Source organism: Salpingoeca rosetta (assembly GCF_000188695.1).
Source record: "Salpingoeca rosetta unplaced genomic scaffold supercont1.5, whole genome shotgun sequence".
NCBI classification, from domain to species: domain Eukaryota; class Choanoflagellata; order Craspedida; family Salpingoecidae; genus Salpingoeca; species Salpingoeca rosetta.
In genome coordinates, this window is record NW_004754929.1 from 1,106,345 (window position 1) to 1,132,287 (window position 25,943).

The window sequence follows — 25,943 nt, forward strand, 5'->3', positions numbered from 1 at the left end:
ACACACACACACACACACACACACACACACACACACACACACACACACACACACACACACACACACACACACACACACACACACACACACAACGAATGACATTCTCTTGCTGAGAGAGTGTGTATGGGGGTGTTTATGGGGTGGGGAACAACAAGATCTGGTTTGCAGCACATCGAGCCGAGCCAATCGCACACACAAGATGACGAATGCAAGAACCGACAAGACGTGGAGAGCAAAGCAGAGCACAGACAAGCAAACAAACAGAAACGAACAAGCAGGAGCCTGCACTACAATCAACAACTGTCACGAGACAAATGGTCACAGGAAATGGATGGAGTGAAGAGAGAAGAAAGAAAACCCGTCACCGCGGCAGTATTCATCAGGCATGCACTGTTCCGTAATCGGAGTTGCAGTGCTGCACATCACAAATGTGTGTGGCAATGGCACATGTGGCCACTACCAACGCACGAATACACAACAGATCAGAGCCCATCCCGCTTGAAGCAGAGACAGCAGACAAGCGGGACAGTTGAGGGAATCGCCCTCCTCCGCTGATTGTGTGTGAAAACAAGAACAGAGCAGTGTGTTGCAAAATGCAACCGCTAACCGCTCAACACGTTTCACACACGGCGAAGGAGGAAATTAGCCTCAGCAGCCAGCCTGGGCAGCATCAAGCCCAGAGCTCTTGGTCACCGTCAGAGTCGTAAACGTCTGTTATTGCGTGTGGAAAGGGAGGGACATGGTGAGAAGGAGCGAAAACAGCACAAAGGGAACAGTGGGTAAAAGCATACATGAAACCAATACGCACACACACACACACACACAATTCACACACACACACAATTCACACACACACATACACACACCAATTCACACACACACCAATTCATACACACACACACACCAATTCATACACACACACACCTCTGCGACGGTGGGGTGGATGCCGACGAGGTTGTCGACCTGCTCCTTGGTGGCCTTGAGCTGCAGGGCAATGCCAAAGCCCTGCGCAACCTCACCGGCGTTGGGTCCAAGGAAGTGGAACCCAATCACACGCTCCTTCTCAGACTTGAGGCAGACGAGCTTGGTGTAGCACGCGTTCTCCTCGCGGTGCGGCACGGTCCACTCCAGCGGGGTGAAGCTCTGGTGGTACACCTCAATGTCGTCCACGCCAAACTCGGCAATGGCCTCGTCCTCAGAGTACCCGCAGGAGCCATACTCCAGCGGCGTGAACACGGCCGTGCACACGTTCCTGTAGTCCATCAGCTTGGTGGCGCCGGCAAACAGGCGGTCCGCAAGCAGGTTGCCGGCCTGGATGGCAACAGGGGTGAGCTCGGGCTTGCCCTGCAGGATGTCGCCAATGGCATAGATGTTGGACACGGTCGTCTGGTCGCTCTCGTTGTGCACAATCTTGCCCGTCCTGTGGAGGTGAAAGAAGGTGGTGGTGGTGGCGGGAGGGAGGTGGTGCGAAAGTGGAAAGCAGAGAGGAGGGTGAGAGCAGGGCAACATGTAGACGCACGTGTGCATTCCAGTCGCTCACTCAAGCAGCACACATACACAGACTCGAACACGACAGCAAACAACTTACAACACCACCACCGACAGTAAAAGACACGGACAACAACACCACCACCGACAGTAAACGACACGGACAACAACACCAACAAGGACAGTAAACGATACGCACAACAACACCAACAAGGACAGTCAACGACACGCACAACAACACCAACAAGGACAACAACAAACGCCACTCGCAATGACACTCACTTCTCATCGAGCTTGACGCCGACAGACTGCAGGCCAATGTCCTTTGTGAGGGGCTCGCGGCCAATGGCCCACAGCACCGTGTCAAAGTCCTCCGTCTTCTCCACGCCCGTGTGCGTGAAGGACACGCGCAGCTTGCCGTTGTCAAGCTTCTCCACCTTGGAGGGGACAGCAGGGCGGATGAACTTGGTGCCGTGCCGCGCCATGTAGTCGCCAATCTTCTCCGCAGACTCAGAGTCAAAGCCGCTGGTTGATGAAAGGAAGAAGGGGGCGGGAGTTGAAACAAGGTTACAATGTTGGGTGGGGGGTGTAAGGTGCATGAACATGAGGAAGCGAAGGAATGTGCGGATGTATAAAGTTGGCGGGGAGGAGGGCAGGTACACGGGCAGGGTCGTACTCAAACGTACGGGTACGCTTGCACGAACACCCATGTTAAGGCACTCAAATGCACAAACACACACGACACAAGACACAACACGAGGAACGCAAAATGTACATACCGGAGGAGGATGGAGCGGACCATGACGGTGGTGTCGTAGCCAAAGCTGGCGAGGAAGCCCGCGCACTCCAGGGCGACGTAGGACGCGCCAACAACGAGCGTCTTGCCCGGCTCGCGCTCCATCCAGAAGAGGTCGTCGGAGGTGATGCCGTGCTCAGCGCCGGGGATGTCGGGGTAGCGTGGGCGGCCGCCCATGGCAAGCACCACGTTCTTGGTGGTGAGGGTCGACTCCTCCCCACGCTTGTTGACAAGCTTGAGGGTGTGGGCATCAACCAGCGACCCGCGCGCGTTCTTGTAGTCGACGTTGTTGTCGCGCAGAGACACGCGGTAACCCCAGTTGAGGGAGCGGATGTGGTTGTTCACCTCCGCGACCAGCGTTTCCCACTTGGGCTTCTCTGTGAGTTGGGGTCATGGGTCGTTTGGGGGGGGGAGGTGTCAAGTGTCAACGTGTGGGTGTGTTGGGGGATGGGGGTGTAAGGGTGTGCATGTGCGAGCGTGAGAGACAATGTTGCAAGTCAGGAAAGCAAAGACGGAAGTGTTAAAGGGGAAAGACCTGAACATTGGCAGCAGGTATACAACAAGTCATTGACTTGGGGCTCAAACCCATGTGTGAGCAGGGCAAGCTGAAACATGCAGCATGTGACGCACCGGGGCGCTCGACTTCCCAGCCAAACGACTTTGCGTCCTCGATGGCGTGCCCTGCAAGAAGGCAGTTAAAGTGGTGTGGTGGGCGTGAGCGCGCGTGCATGCAGACATGGCCTTTGAATATCAACAAGATGTGGTCATCGTGTTTTGAACATGACGCAAACAAAAAAAAAACCTTATAAGACGAGGGCATGTGCGCGTAGGAAGGGGCATACAACAACAACCAGTGGGTGCAAGAACGGTGCAGGTTTTGTGGCAAACTCACCAAGAAGAGCTGCTTGGTGCATGAGCTTCTTGGGGATGCAGCCAACGTTGACGCAGGTGCTGGGGCGAAACAACAGCACACGGTTCAACAAAACACACACGCACACATGGTGGGTTAGGAGTGGGCCATTGTGTGTGTGTTGTTATGTGTGTGTGTGTGTGTGTGTGTGTGTGTGTGTGCGTGTGGGTGTGTGTTGTTATGTGTGTGTGTGTGTGTGTGTGTGTGGTTTTAAGTCTGCACAAGAAAAGAGTGCTTCCACGCACGCAATCAGTGCACAAAGTACAACAAACTCACCCGCCGAGACCCCATGTGGTGCCGTGAGGAGAGGGCGTGACAAAGTCAAGCACGGCAACCTTTGCGCCATGCGAAGCCGCACGCTGCTCAGAGCAACAACAAACCAAAAACAATCGCGGGTAACGGGTTGAAGGCATGTGTGAGCGAAACAAAGAGGAAGAGGGGCGGAGAGAAAGCACGTGTGTGCAGGACGTGGATGGCACGTGTGCGGGAGGCGGATGACACAAGCACAACCAAAACAAGACGCAACCAAGAAGACCAGAGACATCTCCACCTCCACCTCCACCTCCACGTGGCTTCGCACACACCTTTGAGCATGCGAGGCCGCCACTGCCACCACCGATGACGACAAGGTCGTAGTCGAAGGTGTCTGTGGCCGGAGTGGCCACATCAGCGCCGGTGTCCATCTTGTCCTCTGCCACACGCACGTCTCCACACCAGAGCAAGCGTTTCCAAGTGGCCTTCTTCGTCTTGGTGGTTGGTTGGTTGGTTCACAATCTGTTCTCGGCCACACAACGCACACAACGCAGCAACTGCAGCCGGCGAGAATGGGTTGTTCGAGGAGGCGGGGAGAATGGCGGTTTGGCTGTTTTGCGTTCTGGTGTATTTTGCTTTATTGGGGAAAACTCGCTGAAATCTTACACTGCTCCCAGCGCTCAAAGATGGGGAAGGCAATTGCGGCAAAACAAAGGGCAGCGGTGCGTATGGGTGAATGTGTGTGAGAGCACGCGCCTCACAGTTCTGGTGTCGTGTGTGTGTGTTGGGTGGATGCAACAAAACATACCAGCACATGCGCGCGAGACTGAAATCAGTCCCATTCGCAGCCATCTCCGCCTAACGACAGCACAAAAGAGGGCGCATCAAAAAAAAAACCAAAAAAAAAAAAGGAGCACACACAACCACCACAACCAACAACCAAACCGTTCAATCCACTACCACACACCACGCCTTTGCTGTTGTCTTTTGACGTACGTTTGTTGTGCGTGTGTGAGTGTTCGAACAGACAAACCACACACACACACACACAACCACACTTCTGTCAGCCACACTATTGTCAGGAACAATGCTTCGTCGCCGACAATGGCCAAAGGCGGCTGCCATCGCCGCAGCCATCGTCCTGCTGTATGTCTTTGTGCTCAAGCCAGAGATGGAAGAGAGCGCCCGCGACGGCCCACTGCTGCACCACAACGATGCGCGCAGCAACGACAACCACCACCACCACCACCAGCAACAGCAACAGCACCACAGTGACACAGGCGGAAGCGTGGACACAAATCACAAGCAACAACAGCAACAGCAGCAACAACAACAACAACAGCAGCAGCAGCAGCAGCAGCAGCAGCAGCAGCAGCAGGTTGGCGGAGGCAATGGCCATGTCTATCCCGATCTGAGCGTGTACCCGGGTGGCGTGAACATTCGTGGCGAGGTGGACGACAAGCACCTGCACGGCAACAAGATTGGTGTGCGGGACGACGGCGTCATGGGCTTCCGCACCACATCGTACGTGTCCATGAAGGACGAGTCCCTGGAAATGAAGCGCATCGCGCACAAGCAAAACTGCTTCAACCTCAGGCGCAGCGACAGCATCCCGCTGGACCGCGACATCCCAGACCACCGCGACTCGCAGTGCAAGAAGATTGTGTATCCAAACGACATGCCTGCAGCCAGCGTGGTGTTTGTCTTCTTCAACGAGCCGCTCTCGCCCCTGCTGCGCTCCATCCACTCCGTCCTGGACCGCACCCCGCCACACCTGCTGCACGAGATTGTGCTCGTGGACGACGGCAGCGATGCGCAGTGGCTGCAGCAGGAACTCAACGACTACATGCGCTGGCTGCCCAAGACCAAGATCGTGCGCATGCCGCAGCGCAAGGGCCTCATGGAGGCGCGCGTGCAGGGCGCCAAGGCCGCCACGGGCGAGGTGATTGTGTTCCTCGACTCGCACATTGAGGTGTCCCCGGTCTGGCTGGAGCCCATGCTTGCACGCATCACGGAGGACCGCCGCCATGTCGTCATGCCCATCATCGACAGCATCGACGCAGACTCGTTCCAGTACCGCAAGGGCGGCCTCGACATCCTCGGCTTCTCCTGGGCGCTGGGCCAGAAGAGCATCGGCACGCGCCGCCGCACGCGCACGCAGCCCATGCCCTCGCCCATCATGGCCGGCGGCTTGTTCGCCATGGACCGCAAGTACTTCTTCGACCTCGGCGCGTACGACCCGGAGATGCAGCTGTACGGTGGCGAAGAGATGGAGATCTCCTTCCGCATCTGGCAGTGCGGCGGCACGCTCGAGTGCATCCCTTGCTCGCGCGTCGGGCACGTGTTCCGCACGGGCAAGTACTGGAAGGGCCAGGTGTACACGGTGCCTGGCGACGTGATCGTTCGCAACAAGCTGCGCGCGGCCGAGGTGTGGATGGACGAGTACAAGGACATTGTCAAGCGCGTCATGTCCCCGCTGCCACGCGGCAAGACGCTGGGCCCGCTCGACATGATGTTCGACATCCGCAAGCGCCACAACTGCAAGCCCTTCAAGTGGTACCTGGAGAACGTGTACCCGGAGATGTTTGTGCCATACGACCCGGACCACGTCGTTGCCAGCGGTGAGGTGCGCAACCCGCACACGGACGCGTGCTTTGACACGCTCGGCGCGCGGCACCAGGGCGCCCGCATCGGCGCATACCCGTGCCACCACTCCCACGGCACGCAGGAGTTTGTGCTGTCCACGGGCGGCGACATTCGCGTTGCGGCCATGGACTTTGACACGTGCCTTGACCGCGGCAACGGGGACGGCAGCATCGGCATCTGGCCGTGCCATCAGACCGGCGGCAACCAGAAGTGGAACTATGACCCAAAGTCTGGCCGCCTCAGTGACGGCGACGGCCACATTTGCGCAGAGGCGCAGCGCACAGCAACCCCAAGCAGCCCGTTCAAGCTTGTCCTGTCGCCATGCGATCTCACCAACCCGGCCCAGCAGTGGATCTTCAAGGAGGCGGAGCCAAAGTAGCAGCGACGGCGATTGATTGGTTGATGATGGTGGCGGTGGTGGTGGTGGCGGTGGCGGTGGTGGCCTGATGACTTTTGGGTCACTCAGCTCAGAGAGCACTTGTGCTCGCCTCGACTTTGTGTCCGTGTGTGTGTGTGTGTGTGTGTGTGTGTGTGTGTGTGTGTGTGTGTGTGTGTGGTGTGTGTTGACTGGTACTTGGTTCGTTCCCTTCACCTTTGCCATTCGTTTCGCGCGTTGTGTGTGTGTGTGTGTGCGTGTTCGTGTTCGCTCGAGTTGGATTTGGGTGTCGTTGATTCATATGTGGACTGGCTTTGCGTGTTACTTGCAGCAATGATGACAACAGTAGCCTGCCCTCTCATTTCTGCATAGCGTCGATCAAACAACAACAGCACAATGAACATATGCGACAGAAACAAACGAGAGTGCCATGTTTGCAGTGTTTACGGTGTTGGATGTGGGCAGTGGTCGTGATGGTTGTGCATCAAGACAAACAAACGCAACGACAACAACAACAACACCACCACCACGTCATGTCTAAATACCTTTCTCTCATGCAACAAGCACAAGTAACTCACTCACTCACTCACTCACTCACTCACTCACTCACTCACTCACTCACACACACACACTCACTCACTCACTCACTCACACACTCACTCACTCACTCACTCACACACACACTCACTCACTCACTCACTCACTCACTCACTCACTCACACACACACTCACTCACTCACACACACACTCACTCACTCACTCACTCACTCACTCACTCACTCACTCACTCACTCACTCGCTGCCACAACGGTACACGTCTTCGTTTTACTTCATTTCACAACCGAATAAAAGACAAGGCGACACGCTACCGTGTTAACGCTCACACGTGCGTCCAAAGCAAAACCTACGAGCTATTACGATAGCACAGATAATACATACGAAACAACACACGCGCCCAAGCAGCTAGCTCACTGCAAACTGGGAAGCCGCAATACAGTCCGGAAAAAAAGACCCACATCACCACGACACATCACAAAGAGAAGAGGGGCAGCAGGAGTGTGCGGCCGGTCATGCTTCAACGGGAAGAGCGTTCGATTCGACGTCCTCGCGCCAGACACTCAACCAAACCAGCCCAAGCCAAGGGCCTGACGAATCTGCTCATAGATCTGCACAGGCGACAAGCAAATCCCCACAGAGGCAACAAGATGGGGATGGCGAGTCCGGGCAACGTGGGAGAATGATGAGAAAAGTGCACGTGATACGATGTGATGGGATCGCGCAAGTGTCTGCGCACATGGGACTGAATACGCGCAGGCAAAGAGCAATGCAAACACATCTGACGCACACGCCGCACACACGCACACACGCACGCACACACATACAGATGCGCATGTAAACATACACGTACACGCACGCACACGCGCACACACGCACACATACACACATGCACACACACACATGCACACGCACACGCACGCACACGCACACACGCATGCACGTACCGGGGTCATGACGACAAAGAGCGAGCAGATGCGCACGGCAGAAGGGGTCCAGCCACGGAAGAGGGCAAGCGGGCCCTCGTGGCGAACAAGCTGGACAAGGCAATCGAGCGGGTTCTTGAACAGGTGCGGCTCAGACATGTACCGCGACTTGACCACATCCGCCGGCGCTGCTGCTGTGGCAAAGGTGAGGCCTGACACGAGCGATGCCGCGGCGTGCAGCATGGGGCCCTCGCTGGCTGCAAAGTGCTTCTTGCCCAGGTACTTTGTGTGGTCGTAGGCTGCCAGCTGCGCGCCCGTGCCCATGGCGGCGCGAATCACGGTTGCGGACGACCCGGCATACATCTTGAGGAACCCTTCTGCGCGAATGATGTGCGCCATCGCCTGGAACCCGTTGTGGTATCTGACGGCATGCCCCTTGGAGAGCCCCGTGACGTAGACGGGGCCCTTGGGCGTGTTCGCCACGCGGCCAGCTTCCCGCTGCATGCGAATCTTGACCACGTCTGTTGGGTTTGCAATCAAGGCGCCAAAGCCGCCCGTGACTGCACCGGAGAACATTTTCTTCAGGATGCCGACGTCGCCCACGTTTGCGTTTTCGGAGTCGAAGATGACGCGCTTGACGATCGGGTAGGCGCCGTACCGGATGCCAGAGTACAGGATGTCTCTGTAGCATGCCGACACAATGCCGGCAGACAGGAGGGAACTGATGCCTTCCTCCGCGACGATGGTGCGCATGGTTCTGCCAAATGTTGTGTACACGCGTTTGCTGGGATCGGGCACAGACATGGACTCTGCTTGCATGCGCACTTTCGCCGTGTCAGTCCAATTGAAGCAAGCCGTCCCAGCAAACGCCGTGCAGTACCCTACATGCACATGCGTGCGTGCGATTGCGTATGTGTGTGTGCGTATATGCGTATGTGTGCGTATGTGCGTGTGTGTGTGTGTGTGTGCGATTGCATGTGTGTGTGCGTGATAAAGTGTGTGTGTGTGTGTGTGTATTGGGGTTACGATTGCACGGCTACCAGTGTGCATCTGAGCACCAACTTTCTCGAACTCATCAGCTACATCCCATCCCAGCACACTGCAAGCAAGCACGGCACTGCCGATCGCATGCGCCGATCGCCATTGCCACAAATGCACAACGCTCGCCTCTACCCCAAACACCCCCTCCCCATCCAGCGCTCACACACGCAACACGCACACACACACGCACACACACACACACATGCGCATCCACACACGAAAGTACACGCACGCGCGCGCGCGCACATGCACACATCATCCCCATTGCGCACCAGAGGAGAAGATCTCGCGGAAGTTTCTGTGGCGAGGAGACGATCCAGGTTCGGGCTTGTCCATGAGCAGTCCAAGGAGTACAGCACTGGACGACCCAAACAACAGGGCCAGCGCAACGCCTTCCGTCATCACCATGATGGCTAGTGCAGTGCAGTGCAGTGCAGTGTGTGGTGCAGTGTGTTGCGTGTGGTGGTGTGCAGCGTGTTTGTCCTGCCTTCTTGGTCAACAACCACAAAACCTGATGTTGCGAATATCTTCAACCACTTTTCCTCACTGCGCCTTTCGTGCACGAGACACTGCTGATTCTGCTGATTCTGCGATCGACTGCCTTTTTTCCTTTTTCTTCTGCACTGTCCACCACACCAACCAACCACCATCGTCAACCCCTTGCTTGCTCTCATCATCAGACCTGCCAACACCCGCACCGACACACCAACACACCAACACGAGCACTACCACCACCAAAGCCGATGGTGGAAGAAGATTCTAACCAACCAGCTGTGCCGCAGCAGCAACATGCGGCGGAGCGAGACCTGCTGTACAAGGCGTTTGCGGAAGTGAGCGTGGCATACACGGATGTGACGGGCCAGTTTGGTGTTACACCGGCATGCCCGTCATGCATTGACGTTTCCGCCCTCGTCAACTACGCCATCAACCTCAACCTGGAGAAGCTCGGCGCGGAGTCCGCCGTGGACATCAAGCCCGAGGAGGAGGAGGCTCTCCTGCACAAGGTGCAATGGCTCCTGGTCGTCCATTACGTGGAGAACATTGTGGAGCAGTTCCACACCAACGGCGTGCCTTTCAACCTCATCATCTTTGAGAACAAGGCCGCCGCAGTGCCGAGCGCTCGGGCCGCACTGCACGCCGCAGTGCTCGCGCACCTCCAGCACAACACCGAGCTGAACGTGCAGGTGGTGCCCTCCCCGCACAGCGAGGCCTGGGCCCACTTTGTGGAGCTCAAGCTGCCCTCCATGCTCATCACAGAGTACCCAAAGACCATGGACACAGAGTACCACACGCAGTGCTACGCCAACCTGTGGTGCCTCACCCACGACGCCGTCCCTGTCGTGCTCTTTGACCACATGGAGAACCACAACCCGCGCTTCACGGGCTACCACCTCGACCCGCGCGCCCTCGACACCGTGGACGAGCATCTCACGGAGGCCGTGCGCGTTCTCATCAAAGAGAGTGTCCCGGCGGCCAACATCGTCATGCAGGACGTCGCGGAGCTGCACCGCCTCGTCCCCGACGGCGTCAACGCCGCCAAGACCATCGCGCTTGCCGGCGCGCTTGCGGAGGCCGACCTGAAGTCGCCCGAGGAGCGGACCATCGGCGCCCTCTTCTTCCTGCAAGGCCTCTTCACAGACGCCCTCAAGCTCGAGGACATGTGCTTCCGCGGCGTCGTCCTGCCCACAGACGCCTCTAAGACCACCCAGGCATGCCCTGCGATCGTCACGCGCCTCATTGAGCAGATGCGCCTCTTCCCGCAGCACCAGGACGGCCTCGCCCCCACCCACTACGATGGCAAGGTCCTCCACACCATGCTGGCATACGCCCACTTGCCCGGCAGCCAGCCGGCCACCATTGGCAGCATCGCAGCAACGTTCACCGTTGCTGACGAGCTCAAGGCCTGCGCAGGCCTCATCAAGCAGCTGAACCTGGAGTGGCTGCTGCCCGACACTGCGCTCGCCGTGGAAGGGTGCGATGCCGCTGTTGCCGCCTGGCGCGACACCCAGTCCGCGGTGCAGGCTGAGGCCGGCACCCATGGCGGCGATGCCGCCTTGGAGCTCCATCCCGTGCGCCAGAACGCGCTGCTTGCAGACATTCTCCTCGATGATGACCACACGGAGGACCTGCACACCCAGGACAGTCTTGCCATTGAAAAGCTTCGCGGCAACGGCGCCACGGAGTGGTGCGTGTCCTTTGTTGTTTGCATGCATGCAATCTTGTCGTTCTCGTTGTCATTGTCGTTGTTGTCGTTGTTGTCCTTGTTCTTGTTCTTGTTCTTATTGTTGTTCTCGCTCCTGTTCTTGTTCTTGTTCTTGTTCTTATTGTTGTTCTCGTTCTCCGCTGCCCCTCCCCGTCACCACCACCACCACTGACGCACAAACCACACCTTCGCTTGCGCCTTGCGCACGTGTGTGTGTGTGACTGTTTCCAACAGGGACGACGCGACCTTCCAGCGCGACCGGCCCATGTATGTGCGCTTTTCCAACGACGACGAGGAAGAGCTGACGGAGGAAGAGATTGAGAAACTCAACCGCCACCAGCAGAACGAGGCCTTCCGTAACGCGGTGTGTGTGTGTGTGTGTGTGTGTGTGTGTGTGTGTGTGTGTGTGTGTGTGCGGGTTGCGTGAATGCTTGAATGTGTGTGTGTGTGCGGATTGTATTTCTCTGCATCTGATGTAAATGATGCTGTGCGCCTTCTTACAAATCCACATGATGTGCGCTTCCATCACCACCACCCATCACACCCCTCCTTCGCCGCAGGTGGAAGCGTACATCAGGCTTGCGCGCAACCGCCGCCTCATCCACGAGCGGGATGCCCGCCCGCTGCTGGAGGAGGCCGTGCGTAAGGCCCCCGGTGCCTGGCAGAGGCGGTTGCGGAGCTGCCTCGACAGAAACCACTGGGCTGCCGCGCTGCCAGTGTGTTTGAAGGCACGAAAGGCATTCGATGCTGCACGCGCACGCCAGCGCCTCGCCGCCTTCAACACGAAATTCGCCCAAACCCTGCTCGGTACACCCACACCGCGCCACACTGCTGGCTGCAAATGATGCCCGCGTGTCTTGCCTGTGTGTTGCTGAGGATTCGTTTGTTTGTCTGCATGTCTGTGCGTGCATGCGTGTGATGCCAAAGCTAGCTATTGGTCTTTTCTGATTGTTCGTGAGCTTTTACTTCTTCTTGTCCCTCCTTTTGCTCTCTCACTCTCACACTTACACCATCTCTCACACCCACTCTCACACTCTCTCACACACTCACACACAAACTCACAAAACGTCACACTCACAAACTCACATCACGTCTGCTTCGTTTTTCCACCCTTGCTGACACGCAGGACAACTCCAGCGCATGAATCTCGATGCTGCTCCCCAGGAGAAGCAGAAGGCGCCCAAGACAGCTCACTGCGTCCGCGTGTTTGCACGCGAGATTGTTGGGGGCCAGAAGCGGCTGGACGCGGTGAAGGCGACGCTGGCTGAACTGCGAGACATGGCCAAGAAGGCCCGCACTGCCCGCACAGAGAAGTCCATTGGCGACTGGTTCTTCAAGGAGAAGCGCCTCTTTGAGTATGATGTACGTCATTGCTGTTTGTGTATGTGCCCATTGTGCGAAATCGCACCACATGAATACACGCCTGTACAATTTCAACACCTTTGCTCTCTCTACCGTAGTCCCCGCTCCTATTTTACCCCCGCACACGCGTTCACTCGCCCACTCACACGCGCCCACTCACACTCGCTCGCTCACTCACTCACTCACCCACTCCCTCACTCACTTGCTCGCTCGCAATTTGGCAATGGCCCAGGGCAAGCCCGTGGAGGAGACGCTGATGTACGAGGAGGACGTGCTGGGCATTTCAAAGCCGGCGCCCAACGCCAAGCAGGCCATTGCCGACTTCAAGAAGCTGCGGTACCGCGAGCAGCTGCGGGAATACCGGGCAGAGGCCGCCGTCATTGCCATGGAGATGCACCTGCTGCGGCTCGACTGCCACCTTGAAGAGGAGGAGAGCCGTGCTGAAGCAGGCACAGCCAATGAAGAGGACACCATGAACCATCACGACTATGACCCGTGCGTCCTGTCCAAGACGGACCACCTCACGGTCGCTGTCACCAACGCCCTGCTGGACCTGATTGAGGAGATGTGTGACACGTCCTCAAAGCTGCATGAGCACGTGCTCAAGCTGCACCCGCGTGTGCTCAGCGCCATGCTGCAGCTGCACTTTGAGGAGGATGCAAAGAAGGTCCTCAAGCTCCTCCAGGCAAAGGTCGGTGCCCCAACTTCTGTTTCCCTTGCTGTGCCGTAGCTGGCCCGTGGATGTTGGCGTGAGTGTGGGTGGGTGTTGGTGTTGGTGTCAGGATGTGTGATCTGTGTGAGTGGGTGTTGGTGTTGGAGGGTAAAGCACTGTTGAAGGCGTGTGTCAAGCACCTCTTACGTGTTTGGGCGCGCACGCTCACCCTTCAACCGCTGCTTGTGTACAGTTTGATGTGACCACGACCCTTGAGGGCCTGGAATCCTCGCGCGACCTCGGCATTCCGTCCACAACACTCATTGACTTCCAGCTTCGGGCCATGGGCCCTTACTTTCAGCGGCCCAAGGGCAACCCAGACGAGAGGTACGCCTGGCTTGCTTGCTTGCTTGGTCAGTGTGCGCTTGAACTGTGACAACACGTGGGCCTGGAGGTCAAAGGGTTGTGACTGCGACGCTCCTTGTCCACACACACACACACGCGCGCGCACACAGAGAGAGAGAGAGAGAGAGCACACACAGCACACACGCACACACACACACACACATCACACATCACACACATCACACACACACACATCACACATCACACACACACACACACCCGCTTTGAATCTCGTTTGGCCCGCCTCCACCCTCCCTCCCCCTCTCGCCTCTCTCCCATCTCACACACTGCCCTCTTCCTGTGCGCGTGTGTTTATTCTTGCGTGTAGGTCTCCCTTCTTTGATCCTGATGACTGGCAGGTTGAGCTGCTGGATGCAGTTGATGCGCGTCGCAGTGCCCTCATCTCTGCCCCCACCTCCAGCGGCAAGACATTCATCTCCTTCTACGCCATGGAGAAGGTGCTCCGTGCCCGCGCTGACCTTGACGATCCAAAGACCAAGGCCGACGCAGACAAGCAGGTCATTGTCTACGTCTCGCCAACCAAGGCTCTCGTCAACCAGACTGTCGCAGAGGTGCGAGCGCATGTGCATTGACGCGTATGGCTACTCGGGTAAAACGTTTTGTGGATGCTTCCTCTAAGTTGTTCTCTCCCTTTGTGCACTGTCCGGGATAACGTCGCTCACCGCTCATGCTACCGTAACACGCAACTCGCACACACACATACACCTTCAGATTGAGGGGCGCTACAGCAAGAAGATGCCGCGTGGCCAAGTACTAGCGACTGCCTTCACCAAGGAATTTGGCATGGAAGAGTACAAGAGCTGCCAAGTACGTAACCTCAGTTGTTTGTTTGAGACGTTGACTTGCACACGCGCACACTCACGCGTACGCATGCACAAACAACTTGCTCTCTTCTCCTTGCATAAGTGTCCTGTGAACCTTGCTTTGTCTTGAGGGCAGGCGACTACATATGTGCAAGCACGTCATGCCTCAAAACGACTCGCAAACTCTCACAAAGTCTTACACGTACTCATCCACATGCCCTCACCTTGCACCTCTGCCTGCTATATTTTTTATCCTGTTGTGTCGTGGTACAGGTCCTTGTGACAGTGCCGGAGTGCCTCGAGCACCTGCTGCTGATGGCCGGTGATGAAGGCTGGAAGCATCGCATCAAGTGGGTCATCCTCGATGAGGTACACAGCGTGTCCCTGAACGAGGGCTTCTTCTGGGAGCGCCTGCTCACCCTGATTGACTGCCCGTTCCTCGCCCTCTCCGCCACAATTGGCAACACGGAGAGCTTCATTTCGTGGCTGGAGGCCCTGGAGCGCGAGCGCCTTGCCCGTCGTGGCGGCGACGTCACCCAGCCGCTGGTGAAGATCCGCCACCACCTCCGCTGGAATGACCTGGACACGTGGTGCTACGACCTCGACAACAGCCGCATGGTCACCGTGAACCCGCTGGGCGTGCTGTCCCCGGCCAAGCTTGTCCTTGACGGCTTTCCCTCGGGCTGCCGCCTGCTGCCGGAGCACGCGTACGAGCTGTGGTCCATTGCCAGCGATATTATGAAGCAGCGCGAGTCCCTGCCTGCTGCCACGCGTGCTCTGCTGCAGCCGCTTGATCCCAGCGCGTGGTTTGTCAAGCACCAGCCGCTTGCTGGCGATGCCGAGCACGGCCTGTGCGGGCGCGTGCGTGTTAAGTCGTATGCGGAGTACGAGGAACAGCTCAAGGCGAAGCTGACCGACCTTGCGCGCGAGGATCGGGAGCTGCTGGAGGAGCTTGCTGCCGAGGTTGGCGACCGCATTGAGCGCCCCTCCCGCAACATGCTTGCCGACCGCGACCTGCAGGACGGCGCGCACCTGCTGTCGTTCCTGCGCCACATGTGCAACGGGCCGGCGAACCGGCTGCCTGCGCTGCTGTTCCACCTGGACATGGCCGGCATTGACCGCATCCTCGAGTCGCTGCACTTCGCCCTCTGCCGCGAGCAGGACGAGCACTACTACCTGCACGACGTCGTTGGGGTGCGTTTGCGAGGCCGTTACGAGATGCACGGTGGTGGTGGTGGCGGTGGTGATATGTGTGATATGTTTAACTGTGTCTGTATACCTGACTGTCTGTCTGTTTTCCGTCTGTCTGTCTCTCTGTTTTGGCGGCACACAGTCACACTCATGCATGCGCGCACGCGCACACACACACACACACACGCACACGTACGCACGCACACATACACACGCACGTTTTCACTGGCGCTCACTTGATATTGCTCATTTCGGGTTTTGTGTTTCACATCACCATTCTTCACATTGCAGGGCAGCCACTCCCGCCTGAACGAAGCGCACGCCAAGCACCTACAGGAAGCGCGCGAGGCGGTGGACAGGTACATGCATGAGCTGAAGGAGGCCGTGCAGCACATCACGGACGAGAAGAAGAGGGAGGAGGAGCTGCAGGCGCGCATTGATAAGGAGACTGACCGGCAGTTGGAGCGCCTGTGGGGAGAGACGTACGAGGAAATGAACCGCAAGTGGCTGGAGCGAACCAAGGCTGCGGCTGAGGCCAAGGCGCGCGCCTACATCAACCAGCTGATTGCAGATGGGCAGCTGCCCAGGAACGAGGCCGCCATGCGCCAGCAGCTGGAGGACGACCACGTGAGTGCAGAGGTTGATCGCCTGTCTGCCGAGCGCATGCGCCCCTTCTGCCTGTCAGAGCTGCCCGTGTCACTAGAGGACCTCGCGGACGCCTTCCCCAAGAGCAACAAGCAGAAGATGCAACGCAAGCTGGAGTCGTCTCTGTTCCACCAGGCGCTTCGCCGCGGCATTGGCATCCACTACCCGGAGCTGACCAAGGACCGCCGCCAGGCCGTCGAGCGCCTCTTCCGCGACCGCAAGCTCGCCGTCGTCATCTCAACAGACACCCTTGGTGTGTGTCTGTGTGTCTGTGTGTCTGTGTGTGCGCGCGTGTGCGTGTGTGTGTGTGTGGTGGTGGTGGTGGTGGTGGTGGTGGTGGTGGATTTCATGTTTGAGAGCTGCATTGTTCCGGTGCGTGCTTGCATCCTTGAGAGAGAATGTGTGGGTGGGCCCCTTTTTGTTTGTGCCCTGTATGTGTTGCGGACGCCATCACAACAGTGGCAAGCTGTGATCTCACCCCCACCCACTTGCTATCTATCTTCATCGCCTTGACAACAGCTCTTGGCATCAGCATGCCGTGCCGCTCTGTTGTGTTCTTGGGTGACAACCCTGCTCTGGATTCCCTCAACTACCACCAGATGTCTGGTCGCGCTGGCCGTCGTGGACATGACATCCGTGGGCATGTTGTGTTCTATGGTATTTCCAAGCACAAGATCCGCCGCCTCCTCTCATCCCCTCTCCGCCAGATGTTCCCCAACATCCCGCTCGACTCTTCCACGTGCGTGCCTCCACCTAGCTGTGCTTGCACCTGTGCGTGTGTGTGTGTGTGTCAGTGTGCATGTGCGTCCGTGTATGTGTGTGTGTGTGTCTGTACGTCTGTACGTCTGTGTGTGTGTCTGTCTGTCTGTCTGGCGACTGGCTGTCTGTCTACTGTAGCTTGGTTTGTCGTGCCACCCGTTTGACATCGAACTAGCCCTCATTTGCAAATCCCCGCATCACGTACGCAGTGCGGTGCGAGCCATGGCGCGCTTCCAGGAAGCCAAGGGCACGCTGAAGGAGAAGGAAGGGCTGAGCCTGCGCCGCCTGCTGCTGGAGCCGTACGCAACGCAGGACGCCGAGCGCCAGGCCATGCTGCCCGTGTACATGCGCGCACAGCTTGAGACGCTGCTGCGCCTGAACCTGTTGACGTTTGACACCAACCCGAAGCTGCTTGCTTACCGGGAGGCTAAGGCGGAAGAGCGGCGGCGGCTTCGAGAAGAGGGCGAGGCCGAGGAGGCGGCACTGCTCGCTGCTGAACGAGCGAAGGAAGAGGAGGAGAAAGCAAAGGAGGAAGAGGCACAGGAGGGAGAGGAGGTGCCTGACGACTGGGAAGCCCTGCTTGGTGGCGATGAGGACGATGAAGATGACAAAGACGACGACGACACTGCGGAGTCGTGGGAGGCACTCGCGAACGAAGCGGAGGAAGGCGGTGAGTCCGCGGCCGAGCCAGATGCGGATGACGCACAGAGGGTCGATGCCGACGAGGAGGAGGAGGAGCTGGAGCTGGAGGAAGCGGCCGACCCCGACGCTCCCCTTGCTTTTGCTGGCCCTGTTGTTGGCCGCATCGGCAGCATGGTGAGCTACCTGGCCTGCCACGACCCCAACAACGTGTGGATGGCGTACCTCGTGCGCACGGGGGCCCTCAGCCAGTTTCTGTCTCCAACAACGGAGGCGGAGCGCCTGACCCACGACGAGCGCAGCGATCGGCTGGAGCTCTTCCGAGCGATTTTGCTGAGCATGCCGCAGCCTCGCGTGCACCCGACAGAGGTGCACCACACGAAGCGCATGTTCCCGGATGCGCAGGACGTGTACCTGGTGCAGCCTGCGCTGTCCGACGCCCTGCACCAAGCCGCAGTCAACTTCCGCGCCCAGGTCTTGGACACGTTTGCCAGCATCCTGCGCCTGCACGGCCTGCGTAAGGCTCCTGCTGGCGCTGGCGTTGGGCTGCCGCTCTCCAAGGACAAGGGCCAGGTAGGCGGCAGCAAAGGCCTGCCGAGCGATCTGCAGGAGCTGAAGGTCTGCGACCCTCTCCGCCTGCCCACTGCTGCTGTGTCTGGTCGCGGCTTCGGCTACGACAGCGTGCGGGAGCTGCTGCTTGAGATCCAGCGCCTTCCGGGCCTCTCGGCCGACATTGTGCCCATTCCCGCGTGTGTGGACGAGCGCCAACCGCATCTCCTTGGCATCATGTACGACATCTACCGCCGCGGCGACCTCAAGACGCTGCTGCCACAGGCCAAGCTGCACGCCAACACTTTCTACTCATCTGCTGCTCTTTTCCACCACAACGCAAAGGTGCGCTTGCGTGCCTGTGTTGGGTGTGGGTGTGTGTGTCAGTGTCAGTGTAAACACCTGTCTGACGTCTGCTGGCTGTGTGCCTCGCTGTCTGTCTGTCTGTCTAACCGTCTGCCTGCCTGCCTGTTTGCTTGCTTTGTGGTACGATGCACTTTGTGCCAAACGCGTGTATGTGGCTTGCCGTATTCATGTGTTGTATTGGTTTGTTGTGGTTTTGTTTCGGTGTTGTGCTTCCATGTGTGTGTGTGTGTGTTGAGCTCACTGCTACCATCAAATGTGCTGTTGCGGTCAACAGGTGCTTGTGGAGGCGCTTCGTCGTCGTGCTACGCCAACCACTGCGGCGACGACCGATGCTGCTGCAGAGGAGGAACCTGGCGAGGCCACAGAGGACGCCAGCCGCGCCGCCACCGCCGAGCCGGCGACGGAGGGTGCCCGCCTTGTGGGCGACCTCAGCACCGTCGTCAACGACTTTTACGGTGCCCTCGAGCGCGTTGGCCTCATCTGGATCTAATCCAACTCCCGCCGCTGACTCTGTGTGTGTGTGTGTGTAGTATGCTTTGTGTGTGTCGTGTGTGTGTGTGTGTGTGTGTGTGTTGCTTGTCTCTTCTGCTTTGTCTCCTTCTTCTCCGTCCTGTTCGTTTCATTCACCTCCTTCTTCTTGTTCGTCTTTGTGGCTTGTTCGATTGTGAGGACGTGTCAGTTGCAGTGATCGTTGTGTGTGGCATGATGATATGACAGCAGCAGCATGCCTCGAGCAAAGAAGCTGCCTGCTGGCTGGTGGTGTTTGTGTTTGTTTGATCTGCCAATACAGTGACATTTCGTGGAAGACATTGGTGAAATTTCGGGTTGTTTGGCGCACAACAAAGCCACCCTCAACAACAACAACCAACTTGCATTCCTACCAACCCTTCCTACCTGTTGTCTTCATCGTGCCTTCCCTCCTTCTGTCTGTCGTCAAAGGCGCAGCAACGCATCTCGCGTCCCATACCCCCACCAATCTCACCCACAAGCAAACGTGCAAGCAAGCAAAAGGGAGAAGCCGCCACCATGTTAAAGTCAACTGGGAAAGAGGGGCGGCCCAACTTTCAGCTGGACTGTGACAAGTTTGCTGCTGAGCAGCTGCGGCAGAAACATGTTTCCAACGTGTACCGCTTGACGCGCGAGGAGCGCCTTCGCATCATGGACCCAGAGTGCGTCTTGCTGGTGGTGGTTGTTGTTGTTGTTGTGTTGCTGATGGTGGTGGTGGTGAAGCTGTGCATTTGTAGTTGCTGTCGCTGTGTTTGTTGTGCGTGTCTGTGTCTGTGCGCAGGCCTGTGTGTGTGTCTGTGTCTGTGCGCAGGCCTGTGTGTGTGTGTGTGTGTATGCGTGTGTGTGTGTGTGTGTGTGTGTGTGTGTGTGTGTGTGTGTGTGTGTGTGTGTGTGTGTGTGTGTGTGTGTGCGGTTGGACGTTTTCATGTGTACATGTCATGTGGTTGGGGGGGGGTGTCCTTCCTGCATCCCTTTGCAGTTGTTTGTCCGGCTTCAATCTCACGCCAGTTGCCTTTTGCTCGACAGATGAGCCAAAGAAAGTGATTACATACAAGCTTCCAGATTACTCCAAGGTTTCGAGCAAGATTGGCCAGTCCGCCACCTCCCCATACAAACGACGTGCGTGACTTCAAACACACGTGTGTGTGTTTGTGTTTGTGCGTGTGTGTGTGTGTGCGTGTGTGTGTGTGTGTGTGTGTGTTTGTGCGTGTGTGTGCGCGCGCGGTTGTGCGCGTGTACGCTTGTGTTGAACGCTTGTGCGTGTGTGTGTACACTTGTGTGCTGCTCGTGCCCGTCTTGTCCTTGCGTGCATCTGCGTTTCGTTCTGTGATTCCGATTGCCTGCTTCCTGGCTTGTGACAGATGGCGGTAATGTGCGCGTCAAGTTTGGCGTGGCCAAGAAACGCAACCTGCCGCCACTGACGCCGGCAGCGCCGGACCGCGAGGCCACATATCTGCGGCGCAAGGAGCTGCTTCGCGAGTACACACGCAAGCTGGACCCATCAGGCACGTCGCCAGAGAAGCGGCGGAGCCCTGGCCGCGGGCCGCAGCCCGACGGTGGCGCAAGCCCAACACATCACAGCAACAAGCAACGACGCGAACAACACGGCAGCGACAGCGGCAGCACCACTGGCCCCAACACTACCACCCACGCCGCCACCAGCAGCAACAGAAGTGGTGAGAATGACGAGTACAGCCGACACAACGACGTTCGTCGTGCGACTGATCAGACCCCGGCATCACCTGAGTCCCCAACCACCATCAACGATCACAAAGATGCTGATGTACATGCATCATCGTACGCGAACGTCGCCGCCCACGGCAATTCAAACGACGACGACGACGACGACGACGACGACGATGGTGCAGTTGAGCTGATGGATGGTCCGCAGGACTGAGGAACACCATGGGTGGTGGTGGTGGTGTGTGGTGATTGTGGTAGCGCTCTCATGCTGGTCGTGTCATGGTGGTTGGGAGGGGACGAGGTTCGTATCGTGTGCGGGTCGATGGTTCGTGTCATCATGTGCGGGTGGACGGTGCACGGCAGACACTTTGTGGTTGCCTTCCCGCTTCCCCTCCCCCCCCCCATTGTTTTGTTTTATTTCTTCTTCCTCATCTTGTTCGTCGTCTTCTTTGACGACTTGGTCTTTTTTGTTGCCCATACACGATCTTTTCCTGTGGGTTGTGGTGCTTTGTGATGACTCATTCACACACACACACACACACGCACACACACACATACACACATACACAAGCACGCACACACACAAACACACACACACACACACACACACACACACACACACACACACGCCGTTTTGTGTAGTGTTGCCTTTGTGTGTGAATTTTTTCCATCTGAACGAATAAAATCGCGCGGTACACACTTCCGTCAGCTCCACAATCCAAAAAGGCGGACAACTAGCTGTCTTCTGTCAGCTCGCGTCAGGTCAAACGTACCCCCGCGCGTGCATGCTTGCATGCACGCCATACGCACACACACGCACACACACACGCATACGCCTCTCACCTGAGCGTTCGTCGAGTTATGAAACCCTCTGTCGTGACATGACACGCATCACAGCAACAGAAAACCAAATAATAAAACAATGGCGCGGAGTGAGTGCGACATGGGCTCGCTCTGACACCCTCCGTCCGTCCGTTCCGTCCGTTCCCAGCCAACCCACTTCGACCTGACACTCCCTAATAATGCGTTTGACAAGCACCCCTTTTTTGCTGGCAGTGTGCATCTCCCTTCTCCCTTCTCCCTTCTCCCTTCTCCCTTCTCCCTTCTCCCTTCTCCCTTTTTCTTCTTTGCGTGCTCTGGCCCTCTCGCAATTGTATGGTGGAGCAGCTGCACATCGTCATTTACCTCGGCATCAGCTGTTTGAAGACTACGAGAAACACAGGCAGGAGCAAAGGAGACTCAAGACCCAAGGGCAGAGCAAGAACAGCCACACGCTCACAAGACCACAGCAACACAGCTGTTTGAGCAGCCAGCCAGCCCCAGCCATCATCAAAGCACTGCAGCACAGACTGTACGACAGACATCATGTCAAGGGTTATTATGCCGGGCCACCTGGACGCCAGAGGAGTGGCTCAAGCAGCTGGTATCCCAGAATGGTGCACCAAACCCGAAGACATCTGCATCCGGCCCACGGAAGCCATCGTTGACGCATCTGGCCCCGTCGACGAGTACCTGACCCAAGTCCTCCGGCGCATCAAGGCTGAGTTCAAAGCATTCTACGATGACCTGGACCACGATTATCCCACCAGGTATGATGCATGCACACACAACACTTGCACAGAGAGAGAGACAACACACAGGGCTGTGAACCCACAGATACGAGCACATATCCATCGACACCAACCCATCCCTCTGTAGCGTGCGATCGCTCTGCTCTCGTCCCTTGCATCCCGCTTTGCATGCGACCATGTAGAGATGTAGTGTTTGGGTTTATGTGCGCTGGCAATCACTGCTTCCTTGACATCACACTCACACGCACAGAGTTCCAACTCCCACCCCAACTTCCTCTCACGCACACACAAATACACACACACACTCTCTCTCTCACACACTCTCTCTCACACACACACACACTCTCTCTCTCTCTTTTACCCTCGCTCTCTCCCTCTCTTGCCCCCACGCAACATGTCGCAGGTACATTGCCAAGGTCAGACTGACGGGCGGGAGCCTCACGGTGACTGACATGAAGCCTGAAGAGACAGTGGAAGAACGCGTCGAGGAGCTTGAAAAGTTTGACGCGGGTGACTTTCAGTACCACATGCTCAAGTACAAGGGAGCGTTTTACATCGCTTTTGGGCAACGAGGAGGGCAATCCCTCTCCCTTGTGCCGTGTGGACCGCCTTCCTCCCAAGCAGGCAGCCCTCGCACTGGCTGGGCTGCCTTGGCCCTCCAACCCGAAGAGCATGACAATGACCATGCACTCGTCCTCGACTACAGTTACGTCGGCGACATCATCGCACAGGCGCAGGCCTGTAGGGCGCTGCTGGAGCGTGGGGAGCACTCCGCACTCCTGACAGCGGTCGCTGACCCATCTCAGCGCACAGTGGTGCCGTACAATCATCGCAACTTCAGCGAGGATGTGCCCATCAACGAGGCCCAGCAAACCGCGCTGAGGGCCCTCCGATACAACGTCGAGGCTGTTCGAGGACCACCGGGGACAGGCAAGAGTACAACCATCTATCACCTCGTCAAGAGTGTGCTGGACCCAAGCGGCATCACCATCGTTACTTGTGTCCAGGTGAGCACGACGCTCCATAATCAAGTACTTGCTGTCCATGCTTGCTTGTGTGTGTGTGTGTGTGTGTTCGTGCGTGTCTGTGTGTCCGTGTATTTGTGTGTGTTTATGTGTTTGCGAGCTTGTTCGCTCGACGATTGCGTTCAGCCTGGCACGCACCCCATGCTCTCTGCGTGTCATGTCAATCACGCTAGTGTACAAACGCCCCCTGCGCACAATCGCACACACAAACACACACACACACTACTCACACACATCACACACACACACTACTCACACGTGGACTGGTTCTGCAGAACAAGGCTGTTGAAGCTGTTGCTGAGAAGCTGCGCCAAGGCAGCATCGAGTTTTTCGTTGTGGGCAACTACGAGCGCCTGAGTCCGATGTCGCGCAAGTGCACCCTCGAGCAACGGGTGAAGCAGGACCCACGCGTCAAGGCCATGGAGAGGAAGATCAGGCGGCTCAAGTTCTTCCTCGAGAAGGTCATTCGCCCAGCCCGGCAGGCGAATGTTGTCTCCAGCAACGCACGCCACCAACGGTACCGCCAGCATCGTGCCAATGAGCTCTTCGGCACCGTATCACTGACGGACGCCAGGAGTGCCGCCAAGCATCGGTGGCTGGCAAACGACCCGTGGGACAGGTTCTGGCGCGCGTGGATGCGCCACCGCCACCCGCAGCTGGAGGTCATGGAGCAAGTCTGCAACGGCCTCATTCAACGTCTCTCGACGGAGTGCATTGAGACGATCCAAGATGTCCGGCTCGGGATTGTTTCCTCTGTTCGGGCCATTCTCTGCACAGCTGCCAGCGCAGCGAGCAGGCTGCCTAAGCTGGAAAGTGATTTTGACGTGGACTTTGCTTCCCGCGTCAACAGCATCGTCCTTGACGAGGCTGGCACCTGCCCGGAGGCGTGTGTGACGTTGCTGCTGCACGCGTGTCCACACACGGACCGCATCATCGCCATCGGCGATAACAAGCAGCTTCCCTCGTTCTCCCGCATCCGAGACGTGAAAAACGCCTGCCACGACTTTGCCTGGAATGGGTCGTGCCGTTTTGGAGATCGCTGCAGATTCCGCCACGTGACGCAGCAGGGCTTCTTCCACCGGCTGGCCACGGTCTTGCGGGGCGGGAGCGGTGTGCACCAGCTCACTGTCCAGTACCGCATGCACGCGAGCATCTGTGGCATGGTGTCGCGTACCTTCTACGGTGGTACCCTTGTTACGCCCGGCAGCACTGCTCGCGACCGCAGCAGCCAGGATCGCCACGGCCTGTGGTGGATTGAGACCTCCGCAGCGGCCAAGGAACAGAAGGAGAGCAAGTCATATGTCAACCAGGACGAGTGCCACCAGGTCCAGGAGGCGCTGATGAAGCTGCAAGACGAGGTGGGAAGGCACGGCTTTGAGCAGCTCAGCGTCAAGGTCATCACGTTCTACAAGAAACAGCGGAAGCTGATGGCTGACGTGCTACGCCAAAGCGGTTTCAGGGTGCACACGAGCGATGATGCTCGCCAGCAGAGGCGGCGGAGGCGGCGGAGGCAGCAGAGGCGTCAACAAACTGCCCCGCCCGACGAGTTTACGGACGGCGATGACGAGGTGGATGAAGAGGAAGATGACGCGTTCAAGGGCGTGCAGGTGCAGACGGTGGACGAAAGCCAGGGCTCCGAGTCTGACGTCGTGATATTGTCCTGTGTGCGCTGCAACGACCACGGCAATGTGGGTTTTGTGAGCATGCGCAATCGCATGAATGTCGCTTGCAGTCGAGCTCGCTACCGCCTCGTCATTGTCGGCAACAGTGACACGCTGAAGGAGCACAGTCATCAGTGGCGCATGATCCATCGACACTGTCGCCGCGTTCACTCGGCTCAGGAACTTTCTCATTTCGGCCGCCCCGTGGTCGATCTGCAACAAGCACTGGCGGACCTGGGCCTGTTTTGAACAGTGGCATGGAATTGACCTGTGCCAAGTGTCGCGTGTTACTTTTCTCTTCCTTTTCGTGCGCCCTGCGTCCGAATGCGAGAGTTTGGGTTGAGATGTTGCTCATTCTTGGTTTGTTTGTTCTGGTATTGCCCTCATAACACGCTGCGTTGCTGCGGTTCAAGGGTTCCGTCTTTTTTCATTTTGCTTGGGTCCCTCTGTGGTCTCGAGGCTCTGGTGCACATGCTTTTGGCTTGCTGTATTCTTGTGTTGTTGGAACACGTGGTGGAGGCTGGGTGGGCAGGAGGGAGGTGCCCTCCGCCCATATACTGGCTGGTTCTCTTTCTCTTACGGGGGTTCTTTGTTGTTTGCTGCTCCTTTGAGCCGTGTGTTGGCTGGCGAGAAGCCATCCATTCTCCTATTCTCTGCCCTTGGTGCTCTTGTTCTCGGCCGTTGATGTCGCCGTTGTTGCGGAGGATACGAGAAGCATGTTGGGTATCCTCCTCTTTTCTTACTTACGATTACCTGCCACTGTCTGTAGTGTTCTGGTACTTGATCTTGTGATGTTTGACTTGTTGGGGTGTGGTAGAAGAAGAAGGCAGACGCAAATACAAGGAAAAAAAAAAAACACAGGCTCGATTCAGTGCATCAGGGTACCTGCGGGAAGCAAAGCGGAAGGGCGA

General features: G+C 57.5%; 6 protein-coding genes across 6 annotated transcripts; 4 read left to right on the top strand and 2 right to left on the bottom strand.

Moving 5' to 3' along the window:
- Positions 1 to 107: 107 nt before the first annotated feature.
- Positions 108 to 4,171, bottom strand: PTSG_02301 (thioredoxin reductase 1). The gene is made up of 8 exons (XM_004996733.1): positions 3,779 to 4,171; positions 3,471 to 3,553; positions 3,177 to 3,235; positions 2,915 to 2,965; positions 2,268 to 2,661; positions 1,771 to 2,013; positions 925 to 1,420; positions 108 to 711 (listed from the first exon to the last, which is right to left on the bottom strand). The coding sequence occupies exons 1-8, from the start codon at positions 3,875 to 3,877 to the stop codon at positions 649 to 651; spliced, it is 1,488 nt and encodes a 495-aa protein (XP_004996790.1). The 5' UTR covers positions 3,878 to 4,171; the 3' UTR covers positions 108 to 648.
- A 185-nt stretch (positions 4,172 to 4,356) lies between these two features.
- Positions 4,357 to 6,553, top strand: PTSG_02302 (polypeptide N-acetylgalactosaminyltransferase 14). The gene has a single exon (XM_004996734.1). It carries the CDS (start codon positions 4,534 to 4,536, stop codon positions 6,469 to 6,471), a length of 1,938 nt encoding a protein of 645 aa, XP_004996791.1. The 5' UTR covers positions 4,357 to 4,533; the 3' UTR covers positions 6,472 to 6,553.
- A 904-nt stretch (positions 6,554 to 7,457) lies between these two features.
- On the bottom strand, positions 7,458 to 9,554 carry PTSG_02303 (uncharacterized protein). The gene is made up of 3 exons (XM_004996735.1): positions 9,263 to 9,554; positions 7,971 to 8,830; positions 7,458 to 7,634 (listed from the first exon to the last, which is right to left on the bottom strand). The coding sequence occupies exons 1-3, from the start codon at positions 9,396 to 9,398 to the stop codon at positions 7,587 to 7,589; spliced, it is 1,044 nt and encodes a 347-aa protein (XP_004996792.1). The 5' UTR covers positions 9,399 to 9,554; the 3' UTR covers positions 7,458 to 7,586.
- PTSG_02304 (uncharacterized protein) lies at positions 9,538 to 19,392 on the top strand. Its single transcript, XM_004996736.1, has 13 exons — positions 9,538 to 11,175; positions 11,428 to 11,557; positions 11,754 to 12,000; positions 12,320 to 12,555; positions 12,788 to 13,246; positions 13,461 to 13,594; positions 13,941 to 14,184; positions 14,345 to 14,440; positions 14,710 to 15,630; positions 15,919 to 16,525; positions 16,792 to 17,011; positions 17,241 to 18,564; positions 18,860 to 19,392. Exons 1-13 carry the CDS (start codon positions 9,734 to 9,736, stop codon positions 19,073 to 19,075), a joined length of 6,276 nt encoding a protein of 2,091 aa, XP_004996793.1. The 5' UTR covers positions 9,538 to 9,733; the 3' UTR covers positions 19,076 to 19,392.
- Positions 19,393 to 19,397: 5 nt separating this feature from the next.
- Positions 19,398 to 21,201, top strand: PTSG_02305 (uncharacterized protein). Its single transcript, XM_004996737.1, has 3 exons — positions 19,398 to 19,754; positions 20,072 to 20,211; positions 20,454 to 21,201. Exons 1-3 carry the CDS (start codon positions 19,612 to 19,614, stop codon positions 20,987 to 20,989), a joined length of 819 nt encoding a protein of 272 aa, XP_004996794.1. The 5' UTR covers positions 19,398 to 19,611; the 3' UTR covers positions 20,990 to 21,201.
- A 679-nt stretch (positions 21,202 to 21,880) lies between these two features.
- On the top strand, positions 21,881 to 25,894 carry PTSG_02306 (uncharacterized protein). The gene is made up of 3 exons (XM_004996738.1): positions 21,881 to 22,364; positions 22,750 to 23,353; positions 23,647 to 25,894. Exons 1-3 carry the CDS (start codon positions 22,141 to 22,143, stop codon positions 25,279 to 25,281), a joined length of 2,463 nt encoding a protein of 820 aa, XP_004996795.1. The 5' UTR covers positions 21,881 to 22,140; the 3' UTR covers positions 25,282 to 25,894.
- The last annotated feature ends 49 nt before the right edge of the window (positions 25,895 to 25,943 follow it).